The sequence below is a fragment of the Syngnathoides biaculeatus genome, chromosome 5 (genome assembly GCF_019802595.1).
Source record: "Syngnathoides biaculeatus isolate LvHL_M chromosome 5, ASM1980259v1, whole genome shotgun sequence".
NCBI lineage: Eukaryota > Metazoa > Chordata > Actinopteri > Syngnathiformes > Syngnathidae > Syngnathoides > Syngnathoides biaculeatus.
The window spans coordinates 4,223,320-4,237,043 of record NC_084644.1 but is presented as its reverse complement, the minus strand read 5'-3'; the positions used below and the strand labels follow the sequence as shown (position 1 = coordinate 4,237,043).

At 43.2% G+C, this 13,724-nt stretch overlaps 2 protein-coding genes across 5 annotated transcripts; one reads left to right on the top strand and one right to left on the bottom strand.

Annotated features, from left to right (window-relative positions):
* The first annotated feature begins 36 nt into the window (after nt 1-36).
* Nucleotides 37-6,984, top strand: pon3.1 (paraoxonase 3, tandem duplicate 1). Of its 3 annotated transcripts, none has more exons than XM_061819158.1 (10): nt 37-288; nt 823-965; nt 1,046-1,116; nt 1,182-1,237; nt 2,865-3,027; nt 4,711-4,837; nt 4,927-5,130; nt 5,216-5,297; nt 5,445-5,573; nt 6,795-6,984. In XM_061819158.1, exons 2-10 carry the CDS (start codon nt 889-891, stop codon nt 6,954-6,956), a joined length of 1,071 nt encoding a protein of 356 aa, XP_061675142.1. In that variant the 5' UTR covers nt 37-288; nt 823-888; the 3' UTR covers nt 6,957-6,984. The 3 variants fall into 3 exon arrangements, 2 of the variants coding, with proteins under 2 accessions (XP_061675142.1, XP_061675143.1); XR_009794915.1 differs by lacking the exon at nt 37-288 and adding an exon at nt 5,640-5,726 and having other exon boundaries at nt 303-965; nt 6,795-6,923; XM_061819159.1 differs by lacking the exon at nt 37-288 and adding an exon at nt 5,627-5,726 and having other exon boundaries at nt 303-965; nt 6,795-6,923.
* Nucleotides 6,985-7,392: 408 nt separating this feature from the next.
* On the bottom strand, nt 7,393-12,945 carry LOC133500470 (potassium channel subfamily K member 5-like). Of its 2 annotated transcripts, none has more exons than XM_061819148.1 (5): nt 12,737-12,945; nt 10,348-10,459; nt 8,395-8,561; nt 8,131-8,299; nt 7,393-8,072 (listed from the first exon to the last, which is right to left on the bottom strand). In XM_061819148.1, exons 1-5 carry the CDS (start codon nt 12,920-12,922, stop codon nt 7,399-7,401), a joined length of 1,308 nt encoding a protein of 435 aa, XP_061675132.1. In that variant the 5' UTR covers nt 12,923-12,945; the 3' UTR covers nt 7,393-7,398. The 2 variants fall into 2 exon arrangements, with proteins under 2 accessions (XP_061675132.1, XP_061675133.1); XM_061819149.1 differs by having other exon boundaries at nt 7,393-8,060.
* Nucleotides 12,946-13,724: the final 779 nt, after the last annotated feature.

Genomic DNA, 13,724 nt, shown 5'->3' with positions numbered 1-13,724 from the left:
CAATGTCGGCAAGGGTGAGGCGCACGGGATTCGAACCCCAAACCACAGAACCGTGAGGCGGAGGCGCTAACCACTCATTCACTGTTTTAAATCGTAATTTGTCATTTTATTTGGGTTCAATCATTTTCCGGGTCTTGCACCTTTACGCCAAATGTGGAGGTTCATTTTCAATCCACGGCTCAAAATTGAACAATATGAACTCTTTGAACTCCCGGAGTTTATTCACGATTCAGAACGAGAATACATTTTGTAATTCTTTCCAAGCAAGAATGGAACTTAATCCTAAATGTAACTTCTTCTTTTTTTTTTTTTTTTTTTTTTTTGTCTTTTAAAAAAAAAAATGGTTTTTTTTAGGTACACTAGTAAAAGCAAAAGGTGATAATCTCATAGAGGTCAATTATTTTTTTATGTATTCTGAGCGCACCTGTCATTTAAAAAGTTCATGTTTCCATCTTTTTCTTGTACTCCATGACTGCACTTGCAGCTGTCACGTTGAAATAAAAATGCAAGAGACTCCTCTAAAGTTGCAAAAGGACCTTTGATATACTTTATTGACTTTTGTATTTAGTTTATTCCAGTTGGTAAATTGCATCAGAGTGCATTCGTGAGGGGTAATATTGATCACGTGCTGATTAGCGGTCATTTTCTACTCATCATCCCAAGAAAAATTCCCCCTGGAGTCTTGGTTTAGTCTTTAAAACACAAGACCGCAGCTTTAAATTCCTGGAAATCAATTTGACGGCCGTTATAGAAAAAAGTTGACCAGCTGGCAGATAAACGAAGGGTCAGCCATTTGTCGCTTTATTTACTTTTTTCTCTTAGTTCAGATCTGATTGGGTGAGTGGATCATATTTATCCGGGCGACGAGTGTTTTGCACATTTTGAAACATGGAAATACTGAGCTTCATCTCAGCGGGTGTAACGTTGCTTTATGTGCTGCTCGGCGAGCGGATGGTCAACATGAGGTGAGCAACGTTCCCTTTTGTTGTTGTTATTTTTCTACTTTTATGCACCGCCGCTGACTTCTTCTGTGGCACCGTTGCAGAAAAATGTATCTTGCGTCTCGAGAACCGGTCAAGAATCACCTTTCCAACTGTGTATTGCTCAAAAATCTGAGTAAGTGAAAATTGGACAAGTGCGCACTCCTTATGCATGCAATTTAACAGAGTGTTTTATTTTAGGTAACGGTTCTGAGGATATAACGGTCTTTGGAGACGGGCTCGCTTTTATCAGCACTGTAAGTTGAATTGGTCCAACGTTCACCTTTCAAGACCTATCCTCAATAGTAAATTTGTCGTTTGTGTGTTCATGTTCTCCTGAGTTTAAAATGATTTGGCACGTGTATCTGTATAGTGCGGGTGCACGGTGAAGCAACGGGTTTGAGCGTTGGCCTGACAGTGCTGAGGTCCAGGGTTCGAATCCTGGCCCCACCTGTGTGGCGTTTGCATGTTCCTCCTACATCCCAAAAACATGCGACATTAATTGGACACTCGAAATTGCCTCTAGGTGTGATTGTGAGTGCGACTGTCCATGTGCCCTGCGATTGGCTGGCAACTGGTTCAGGGTGTACCGAGGACAGCTGGGATAAGCTCCAGCACTCCCGCAACCCATGTGAGGATAAGCGGCTCAGAAAATGGATCTTGGGTTTGGGTTCGGCCTCTGAAAACCAAGTCGATCATGGTTAAGGACCAAGATGATGGTATTTTTGACTGGACCCAGTCTTAGATCCTGGTCATCTCGTGTGCCATTCTTAACTATATCCATCTATTTTCTTAGCCGCTTATCCTCACAAGGGTTGCTGGGAATGCTGGAGCCTATCCCAGCTGTCAACGGGCAGAAGGCGGGTACACCCTGAACTGGTTGCCGGCCAATCGCAGGTCACATCCAGACAAACAGCCGCACTCACAATCACACCTAGGGGCAATTTAGAGTGTCCAATTAATGTTGCATGTGTTTGGTATGTGCGAGGAAACCGGAGTGCCCGGAGGAAACCCACGCAGGTACGGGGAGAACCTGCAAACTCCACACAGGCCGGTCCGGGATTGAACCCGGGACCTCAGAACTGTGAGGCCAACGCTTTACCAGCTGGTCCACCGTGCCGCCCATTTTTAACTATTCTTGTGGAATATAAAGAGCGTCCACTCGTTTAAAAGCAAGTTTGTGGTCGCACAAACCGACAAGATGGCTTTATCTGCTTCCACCGAACGCGGAAGCGCCGAGAGCTCGCGGTCCTGACCGCACTGCAAGTCATTGCCCTTATTTGAACCTTGCCCGATCCTGAACCCGGGGGGGGGGATATCAGGACAACTGCCTGCTGGTGTCATGTCAGTGTCCGGTCATGTTTCCGACGACTTTGCCATCTCAGCCTGTGTTTTTTTTTTTTTTTTTTTTTTTTTCTTTCTTTCAAGTGGATTTGCTGGGTGAGGGAGACCAATTTATTTGATCTTATATCGAGAAAGGGCCCAAAGTGAAAAATCCCTGTGATGACGGGCAGAAGTTCTTGGTGAGAGACGCAAAGACACTTCTGCTGAACACACCACCGTGGTTCCTGTACCCAAAGAGTAATCTCACGGTATCAAAATTGTGATATTTATTAATGCGGCCATTTCACATCTTAACTGATTTTTTTTCAAAATGTGGAAACGACACACATGATGTGTGCATGCGTTTAGTGTGCTGGTTGTTCTTACAGGATGAGGTCACATATATGATATGACCAACGTAAACACACCGTACACATATTGTACAGTACTTATTAAACACGATTTGGGCTTGTGTCTGTGATCGGCTGTTCGTGCTTTGAGCTGGGAGACAATTTCCTACTTTATTAATGATGTCTCCGTGCATATTTTCAACCCTGGCAGGGTTTAAAGTACCCTGGTTTGCCATCCTCCGATGCTCTCGGGAAGATCTTCCTCCTCGATCTAAAAAAGTCCGACATGGAGCCAGCGGAGTTGTCCGTATCAGTGAACTTTGACCTGAAGACGTTCAACCCTCACGGCATCAGTGTCTACACGGACCCGACGAGTAAGAGCAGTCCTGCCTTGAATTGCCTTTGGTGATCTTTTGTTATGCCGGATGACCACAGTTTATTTGACAACACAACAATAAAGCTCGTGCACATACGTCATAAAATCTCGTGACTTGGCATATTGCCGTTAATTCTGTTGAGACGAAACGAAAATACGTCTTATCGCACGGCATCCAGAATTTTGTCCGATACTGTAAAACACTGAGAAAGTGATAATAAACGAATGTTTGTGGAAAAATGAGAGACACTTGGCATAGAGGACCCATATTTAATTCTGAAGTCAATGTTTTCGCCGATAAGAAATTGGACTGTTAATTCGCTTCCGCTTGTCTTGGACAACTGGATCTACACATGGATCTGGTGAGTAAGTCATCGAGATTGACACAGAAAGGTTTGAAAGCGTATAAAAGTGTGGACGCATACAAATACTTTGTTGCTGGATCTGTTCTCAATCAGGAATCAGTCCGACATAGTGACGGTTTTGACGGCTCGTGAACACGGAAGTGTGTTCGGCATCACGTTAACCTTTGCCGGAATCCATCGATCTTTTCAGCTGGTATTCAATACAAATACCAATATTTCAATAAATGACCTTTGGTTTTACACAAACCCGCATTCATTTACCGATTGAAAAAAAAAAAAAAAGAGAGGACGGAGTCATTTCCACGGAACGTACACAGAAGCGATTGCGTCCACACGTTAACCTCTCCGGTGCGACAGATGGCTTAGTTTCTTTTTTTTAAAAAAATACACATATTGTTCTCAAATGATCCAACTTGACATTATAAATACTTCTTGGAAGTTTGAGATTGAGAAGAATAATTCATACCTGAAATGAAGCGATCGCTACACAACGGTGAGTATTTTGGTTGGGCACCATCCATCGTGTTTAATTGCTAAAATCCATCGATATTTTCTGGTCTTTTCAGCTAGCATTCCATAGAATGATCTCTTTCAATGCCTGTCTCGTTTGTTGTTGGAAGCGACAGCACAACGGGTCTTGGATAATTTGAAAGATCGGCTCCCACTGTGCAGAGCAGCTAGGTTTGACCAGCGACACAGCGCCATGCAAACTCTGTACAGGATTCTTCCCCCCACCTTCCCACTTTGCAAGTCTTGTTCAGTATTTGTATTTTTTGGAGACAGTCTGCTGTTCGCCGTGTCACTTTAACATTCTTTCACACTCTATTTTCCCTCGCCGTGCATGCCAGGGGACGGGAGCTTTCTAAGCCGGTGCCGAGATGAATTCGCCGAGGTGTGCTAACTGCCTTTAGTTTCACGGAGCCAATCCGATCTGCCCTCACTTACTAGCCCTTATTGAGTAACCGTAAAGAGTAACAGGATAATAATGCGAGTACTCCGTTTTTACAGCAGCTCCATCTCTGTGAATCGATTGCACGTGTCATTGACCTCGTAAATTTAACAATCCTTGTCAGGATCGTACGGATTTGTTTCTATATCATGCTGGGTTTTTATCAATGAGCTAGTTTTTAGGATGGTTTTACGACTAGATGTTATTAATGTCGTCGAGGTTCATTCATTAGAGAGGTTGAGTGATCGGTATGAGACAACAACGAGACTTTTAGGACTGTATGATGACTGTTGCCTGGTGTGCGCGGCGTTTAAATCAATGCACGAGCATCCTCTCTTTAATCATAAACCCCCTCAACTTTTTTTAGGTGGCACGGTGTACTTGTTTGTTGTGAATCATCCTCATCACAAGAGCCAAGTGGAGTTGTTTGAATTTGATGAGAGGGGACTTTCCCTCCTGCATTTGAAGACCTTCAAACATAAACTTCTTCACAGGTACGGCAAGGTTCCACCCGATCATTTTTACAACTGATTTTCGCACTTCTAATCACAAACTGTTTTTTGTTTTGTTTTTTCTTCCAAAGTGTGAATGATATCGTGGCTTTGGGAGTGGATCGTTTCTATGCCACCAACGATCACTACTTTTCCGACGAGCTCCTGAAAAGTGTCGTGGAGCCTCTTCTGGGCCAACCTTTGACTAATGTGGTTTATTTCAGTACGGAGATGGTCAAAGTGGTCTCCGAGGGATATTACTTTGCAAACGGCATCAATATCTCACCAGACCAAAGGTTATGGCGTTCTTTAAGAGTTGTGTATTTACATATGAAAAGCTAGATACTATATGTATTTTTTCCCCCATTTTCGTATTTGTAGGCATATATATGTGGCGGACATAATGGCCCATAATGTGCATGTGTTGGAGCGAATAGAAGACAATGGCTTGGCCCCTGTCAAGGTAACTTAAAATGATAAAAATACTATTTATACATCCTAAAAAATAAATGTCACATTATTTAAAAAGATCCAAATGTAGCTCATATATTGGCTTGTGCTTTGTCATTAATACGTTTCATTCTACTTTTCCCTTGTACAATTCCACCAGAATGTGGCTTTGGGTTCACTTTGCGACAACATCGAAGTCGACAGGAAAACCGGCGACCTGTGGTTAGGCTGCCACCCCAACGCGTGGAGAATTTTCCATTTCGACCCCAAAAACCCACCCGGGTCGGAGGTTTGTCTCTCGGTTCTTTCATTAGGAAACTCACTGAAAATGTCGACATCCAGATTCTTTTTCCAGTTGAATGGACCTTTTCGATGGCGATCTTAAGCTCCGCCCCCTGAGCCATGTCCCACGAGCTTCCAAAATGGCGACTGAACAGAACAGGTTTGAAGTCGATTCTCTTTCGCGTATTCCAGATAATATTGCGGTATGTTTTTTTGCCAAATGCGTCAGATTTACCCAAGAGAGTTCTACAGAGAGGTCTCAACTATTTCACGCAAGGATATGTACACGGAATTAAGATTTTGGACTGAGCAGGATGCAATGTTAGAGTTACAACGAAATGTTGCCGATCGATGCAAAAAAGTTTGACGGCTCACAAACTTCATCTTGAAATCCGACAGGATAAAATAGTGGAATCGTACTGCGCGTGTAAAGCAGGGTGAGTAGTTTTTACTTGAAAAGATCACGAGTAATATTATTGTAGTCTTTAGATGTGAGTTAGGTTTGATTTTCTACAAGTACATTTAAACACTGGTGATGAACTCAGTCAGTGCCGTAGTCACCAGATGAAAAAGTTTGACTTTGCTCATAATTGAACCCAGCGCTCTGTTTTAAAAGTCTGATGTGATACAAATAGGCAAATAGACTTTTCTCTTGCATGACATGGCGCATTTACGTATCAATCACCCGATTCTTCGACATAAAACATAACACACTTCATTCGGCATGTCAGTGATACACTAACAAAGTGAAAGATGTTGTTCTGCAATGCATAACGCACTGATAAAAATTAAATCTAACTCAAGAGACCAGAGAGATACTTCTTACTTACTTACACTTACCTTCGAACATACAGCTTTGTATTTGTTTATATTGTTCACATTGAGTTCTACGTGCGGTGTTCCGCAAGCCTTACTCCATCGTAGACGCTTCGTCAATCGTGTTTTTAGGCTTTGGAAAATGAATCAAGCGGGCCCCTTGGAACCTAGCCGGATGTCTTTCATCAGAACTGCACATTCCACAAGCGCATCTGAGGACCATTTTCTTCATAACATTAACTTTTCCAAGCGCACGCTACTGGCAACCAGTATTGTTTGTGGGACAGTACGGCGAGAGGGGCGTGTCAAGCCAGGGGTTAAGACAATGTGGCTATCTGATTGGCTATTATTGTACCAGTGATTGACAGGTTGTAAAGGTCCACTGTATCTCCCACGATGCTGTGTCCTCCAGGTCATCCGTATCCGGAACATTCTTTCCGAGGAGCCGGTGGTGACGCAGGTGTATGCCGATGACGGTCATGTGATTATGGGCTCATCCGTGGCAACCATCTACGGAGGGAAGCTGCTCATTGGATCGGTCTTTCATAAAGCTTTATGCTGTGATTTAGATTAGGCTGAAAACTGGCATTCATGGAAAAAAAGAGGCCTTGAACAATAATTTAATAAAGAAACAAATGTAAAAAATGACATCCATGGATTTTAGGTTGCCTTTGTTGATTGTGCTTGCTGAATTTTAGCCTGAGGTGGAAACGCTAACGGTAATTTGGGAGAATGAATAGAAAACGGAAATTTCAAAAAAAAAGTGTGAAATACATTGCAATTGAAGTCCGAAGTGCCACAACGAAGTGGAAGGAATGAAAATGTTACGAAAGATGGTGTGGCAGGGAGTTTCAACCCTGAACTCAACCCCATAAAGCACAATTTGGTGTGAGCCACAGGAGAGATTAGGACCAACTCTACATTGTCTTTGTTCTCATATCAATATATTTGTCCACACCCTTGCATGATTTTCCCAAAACATGGAAAACAGTTCATGGTGTTGCTTGTCATCAACGTTACCCATCTTCGTCCTTATTGATTAATACATCTTTCTCTTCTACTTTAGAAATTGTAAACCGGGTCACAGCATTACTTGGTTGTTCATTTCCTTCTTGCGTTCCTCCTACGGCTGGCACAGTCAACGTAATGCCGTTATTCGGCGAATCATTTGTCCCGTCGGCTTCCTTGAGCGTTTCTTCAGTTCCTGCGCACTCTGCTGGTTCTCCTGTTGAGTTTTCTTGGCAGTCGTCGTTCTTTGGGTTGATAAATACTTCGCTGATGCTCAACAGGCATCTGTGCCGCGGCGAGTGATCCAGCACCTCGATGTTGGTGGTCATGATGTCGCTGCAACTCTTGGAGCGATTGAAGACGTCAACGGAACTCGGTTTTGCCGCCATTCCGATCTCCTTGATAACAGTGCTGTAGTCTTCCTCCTTGTCCGATAAGAAGCCAAAAATGTCGATAACGGTCGGCCTGGCCGTGTCCGACTTGGGCGTGTCCTCTCCGGGCTGAGGTTCGTCGTCCTGGAAGGGTCGGCGTTTGTGCCGTCTTTTCTTCAACACCTTGTGAGCCTCCACGACCATGTTTACATTCCAGCTGAAGAACAGAGACAGCCAGGCCAGGCCCATGTAGATCCATATCTCCGCAAACACTCGGTACAGCCTCGGGTATTCGATATCTGGATTCGCACCTGAAATGAAGGCATGTGTTCAATCGTGAGGAAGCGATGATAAAAACATGAAGTCTACCTGCCACGTAATCTCCGAAGCCGACAGTCGTGAGCGTGATGAAAGAAAAGTAGAGGCCTTCCAAGTAGCTCCACCCTTCCAGCGACATGAAAACAAACGGCGGGATCACCAGGTGCACGAAGAGTCCCCATAACAGGAATATAACCGTGCAGATAAGCTGTACGCGTTTCTGAAACGAAAAATCAAAAAGACAAAAATCAAAGAGAAAAATCTTTCTGGGATTTTCCAAACGTCGCAACCACCGGCGCGGGCTTTGAGACTTACCACTGGCACCTTTTTGCGGATGAGGATCTCGGACAGACGTTTTGCCCGATCTCCAAAGAACGAACCCAGCTTACTTATCCATACCAGACAGAGTGGGATGCCGCACAAACCGTACAGGATGCAGAACACTCGACCGCCTTTAGTCTTGGGGGCGACATTGCCGTAGCCTAAAGAATACCACAAATGCGTCTTTTTAGAGAATACTATTATCAGAACGGTTTCTGTTTCTGTTTAAAAAAACATAAATGGGACATTTCTAGTCATGTGAGGTCTTTTGAGAACATAACAACTAGCAAAATGTCAGGCAGCTGAGCCTGCCTCACAGTTCTGATGTTCTCAGTTTGAATCTTGGCCCCGTTGCCTGTGCTCCTAGCTTGTTCCCTCTCGCATGCTACATCCCAATAACTGAAGACTGAATTGCCGTTAGATGTGAACACGAGTGTGAATGGTCGACGGTCGGCGATCCGTCATCAAATTCACCGTCAAAGTTCATATAGCGGTCACGCATAGCGTAACGCGAGACAGTGGCATGTCCAACTGGACCTAAGCCTACGCCAGGAACTCAGTTCAGCAAGCGGCACACAGGATTAACTCTGCTGTTACCTCGCCTTTCTTTTGAATCTTTTGTTTTTGCTTATTTTGAGCAGCCTCAAATTACAAAGAGGATTACGAGATGGACGTTGCCTGAAGAATGTTGACTCACATTCAAAACTGATCACATGCGTCATTACTTGTTATCAAAATTACGGCAGTGTTGTTTGAACGTTTTAAACTTGGGTAACATAACGATCTTCTTTAAAACAAAAAAAAAAATTAAAAAAAAGATTTAGCCGCAGCCAATGTTCATGTAAAGGCGAACTCTGTGCTACTCAACATCCAAATTTCTTTGCGGGCGGCACGGTGGATCGGCTGGTATAGCGTTGGCTTCACAGTTCTGAGGACACGGGTTCGCTCCCGGTGTGATGGCCTGAGCGCTCCCCCGTGCTGAAAAGTCTCCTTGTGATCAATGCCCCTGCGCTACTAACAGGGGAACTCTGGGAACGCAGCAGACGCTTACTGGGAAATCACCCGGTCTCATAGTTCCCCTTCTTCTACATAGAAGGAGCTATCATACGTTATATCCTAACCCTAACCTTAAAACAAAACTTGATGAAAAGATATACACACCCTCGTGAGGATAAGCGGCAAAGAAGATGGATGGATGGATGGATGGATGGATGGATGGATGGATGGATGGATGGAATTTCTTTGCATGGGCGGTGTGGTGTACTTGCGGTTAATCTGCCTCACAGTCCTGAGGTCTGTGGTCTGAATTTCAGCTCAGACGCATGCTGCGTTTATTCGGGACAACAATTTCCTCAGGTGTCAAAGTGTGTTTGAACGGATGATATGATTGTATATAGTGTATGATTCCTGCGCTCCTCTCCTCCAACTGAAAGTCAGCTGGCATCAGCTTCGTCTCACTCAGTGACCCTGATGAGCACGAGCGCAATCGAAAATGGATGATAACAGTGATAGCTGAGTCTAAAAAAATTGCAGTTGTACACACTGACAAGATCATTGTTTGTGTCTCACTTATTATGCGCTAAATAGTTGTATTTGCTAATTTTCATACATCTTGGGAGTGGCATATTCAATGCAAAGTGGAAGGGAACTTGTGACTTACTGCCACTCATCGTGTTGGCTACTGAATCATGAATTTATCCAGCATCTGTTGCAATGCATTCTGGGATGTTCACACGGTATGCTGCCACTGTAGTGTATTGGATAATATATTTAGCCCAAACATAGTTTTGCACACAGGCTCGCCTTGCATATTGGTGTCAAAAATCTACCTTCCATATGAAATTTTGGATGAGCAAGTTCTTACTTTTGGCGCAATAAATTGATGCTACTGTGGCGTAAAAACAACTCTTCTGTTTGCAGTGCATGTAAAATATTCAACACACGAACCTATCGTTGTGACAATAGTCGCTGCAAAGATGACAGAGTTTCCCCAGTCCCACATGTTTCGATGATTGTCCCCAGTGATGATCACACCTTGGCCTGCAGCCTCTGACGCTACCTGGAAGGCATTTAAAAACAAACAAACATGCATTGACAAGGAAACAAATAACAAAGCGGAGAAAGGCTAACGATAAATGCAAGAAATATTGGCAGATGTGCTCGTCACTGGTTCACCTTGCTGCCTGTACAAGCATAAATAGATAATATTTATGCTATCCGCAGCAAATAAGGGCCAAAACAGAGAGTGTAATACAGTTAAATATTACACCACTGCTTACTGTAACTTCTTCTTTTCCTTTCGGCTTGTCCCTTTAGGGGTCGCCACAGCGTGTCATCTTTTTACATCTAAGCCTGTCTCGTGCATCTTCCTCTCTAACACTCACAAGTCTTCATGTCTTCCCTCACCACATCCATAAACCTTCTCTTTGGTCTTCCTCTCGCTCTTTTGCCTGGGAGCTCCATCCTCAGCATCCTTCTACCAATATACTCACTCTCTCTCTTGCCTCTGAACATGTCCAAACCATCGAAGTCTGCTCTCTCGAATCTTGTCTCCAAAACATCCAGCTTTGGCTGTCCCTCTAATGAGCTCATTTCTAATCCCATCCAACCTGCTCACTCGGACCGAGAACCTCAACATCTTCATTTCTGCCACCTCCAGTTCTGCTTCCTGTTGTTTCTTCAGCGCCACCGTCTCAAATCCGTACATCATGGCCGGCCTCACCACAGTCTTATAGACTTTGCCCTTCATCCTAGCGGAGACTCTTCTGTCACATAGAACACCAGACACCTTCCGCCAACTGTTCCACCCCGCTTGGACCCGTTTCTCCACCACACCGGACTTGCAAATGCAGTACCACAGTTCTTCTCTTGGTATTCTGTCATTGGCTTTCTCTAGGTCTACAAAGACACAATGTAGCTCCTTCTGACCTTCTCTGTACTTTTCCACGAGCATCCTCAAGGCCATATTGTTACTCACAGATACTTACTTCTGTCCTGAGTCTAGCCTCCACTACTCTTTCGCATCACTTCATTGTGTGCCTCATCATCTTTATTCCTCTGTAGTCCGCCTTTGTTCTTAAAAAATGGGGACTAGCACACTTTTCCTCCATTCTTCTGGCATCTTCTCTCCCGGTAGTATTCGATAGAATAAGTTGGTCAAAAACTCCACAGCCACCTATCCAAATTGCTTCCATACCTCCACTGATATGCCATCAGGACCAACTGTCTTTCCATTTATCATCCTGTTCAGTGCCTTTCTAAGAGTTCTAAGAGAGAGCCCTTAGTTATCATTGCCACTTCCTGGTCATTCACTCTTGCCTCTTCTTCCCTCCCATTTTCTTCATTCATTAACTTCTCAAATCCATCTACTTAGCACACCACTGGCATCAGTCAACATATTTCCATCACTATCCTTAATCAACACCACAACCACTGCTTACTGTAACAATTACAAGAAATATAATTTTCACTCCTCTCCATCATTAACATAATCTTACCCTGCTAAAAAAAAAATCTATAGAACATTTCTAAAGAATTTCTAAAGAACTATAGAACTTCTGGACCCAAGTCCTAGAATTTCTATAGACTGTGGTACATGGTATTTATCGGATATCGTACCAAACAATGTAAATTATATATATTCAGAGAGTTTGGACAGATTAGCTAATCATGAGTGCACTGTGCAAACTAATTTTTAAGGTTACTGACTAAAAAAATATACATCCTGTTCTAATTTCAATAGAAATTCTATTGTTGTGTAGAATTTCTATAGAAAATCACAGCCAAAGTTCTATAGAACAAGTTGTTCTGTACAAACTATTTCTATAGATTTCTATGGAAATATTTTTTTAGCAGGGTATCTTTGAAAAGGCGCAATATGTGACACATTTTGGACGATCACTCCATCAGATGCGTACATTTGAAGTTTGGTTGAATGAAATACACCTGTGGATAAAAAGCGCCCATAAAACTTCTCTGAGCCAATGAAGGAAGGCGAGACACACCTTGTGCAAAAATTCCAGCATGTGAATAAGACGTGTAAGTTCATGCTTGCACCCCCGTGTGTCCAAGATTGAAATATTCTCACGCTCTTTTTTGTTGTTGTTGTCCTCAAACATAAATATGAGACAAACTTAACTTTATGTTCAGTGTTTTATGTGATGAACTTCTATAAATACCTCTTTATTAGCGAGCCACAGAGTAATATTTACACGTGGAAATTATAGCCCGACCTGGTTAATTCAACTTAAATGATCATTGGGTGTAGTTTTCTGTTTAATTATAAAGCGACCCGGCGTACCTAATGTCAATTTAACTTGTATGTATAAATCCATACCTCGAGAATTTCCTCCAGATCTTCTCTACTAAGGCAGGGGTACTTCTTCAAAACCTGTTCTTTTTGGAGAACATATTTGCTCCTGGCCAACTCCCAGTTGGGCTCCTCGAGGATTTGAAATATTGCGGCCCCGATGGATAAATAAAAGATAATGCAGGATGTTAAAAGGGGGCCCTGGTCAGCCATTTTCAAGTCATAACTTTACTACACGCCACCCGGCAGCGTCTCTCGAGTCCTTTTTTCAATGTTCTTCCTGTAGGGGGGAGGCGGAGGGTGAGGTGTACACCGTCTGCTCGAGACGCGCACATGCACACGCCTCTCTCTATTGTTCACCCACATTGCGTAATAAACGCTTACCTTACCTTTACCTGCTTGGTCTCGCAGGTGATTGGTTGGAAACGTCGCGCAGGTTGGAGGAGGAAAGTAAAAACAAACAAACGACAAAAAACATAATAGTGTAAACGTAATAGTGTATAACTAATATGTGAACTCGTGCCAACGGTATATATTTGCGAAAATTACTCACAAAAACATTAATAAAGGGATTTTAAGATTTCATCTGAGACTTTAGGGTGAATTCCAACTTTTACTTAATTTCATGCGAACTTGGTCGATTTTTCTCAAGCCAAATAAATATTTCATTTCTATTCAGCGTGCGAGCTGCAGCTTCCACAAGCACGCATACAGTACAGTTAGTTGGCTGTGGGGTCATAAAGTGACAGTTGTCCTTATCTTCATTTGCAAGCAGCCAGATGCAGAAACGGCATGCGCGTTCGCATTCATGAATCCCGCTGGGGTGGATCCGCACTGCGACGCACGATAATACAGTACCGAACTGCGCTCTCCTGCAACTTTGTATGCTAATCATGGTTTTGGCGTCCAAAAAACACGTTACAACAAATGTAGTCTAAATTACATCTATTTATGTAATAATAAAATCCATAATTTTTTTAAAATTAAAACGGTACTTGTGCATTGCCTGGTGACA

Bases quoted from the DNA above. Each gene is read 5' to 3' on its own strand.
- LOC133500470 (XM_061819148.1), bottom strand. From the start codon at position 12,922: ATGGCTGACCAGGGCCCCCTTTTAACATCCTGCATTATCTTTTATTTA. The intron at 8,300-8,394 runs GTAAGTCTCAAA...TTTTCGTTTCAG, and splicing joins TCCGCAAAAAGGTGCCAGTG to AAACGCGTACAGCTTATCTG. The intron at 8,073-8,130 runs GTAGACTTCATG...CCTTCATTTCAG, and splicing joins CTTCGGAGATTACGTGGCAG to GTGCGAATCCAGATATCGAA.
- pon3.1 (XM_061819158.1), top strand. From the start codon at position 889: ATGGAAATACTGAGCTTCATCTCAGCGGGTGTAACGTTGCTTTATGTG. The intron at 966-1,045 runs GTGAGCAACGTT...GCACCGTTGCAG, and splicing joins GAGCGGATGGTCAACATGAG to AAAAATGTATCTTGCGTCTC. The intron at 5,298-5,444 runs GTAACTTAAAAT...CAATTCCACCAG, and splicing joins ATGGCTTGGCCCCTGTCAAG to AATGTGGCTTTGGGTTCACT.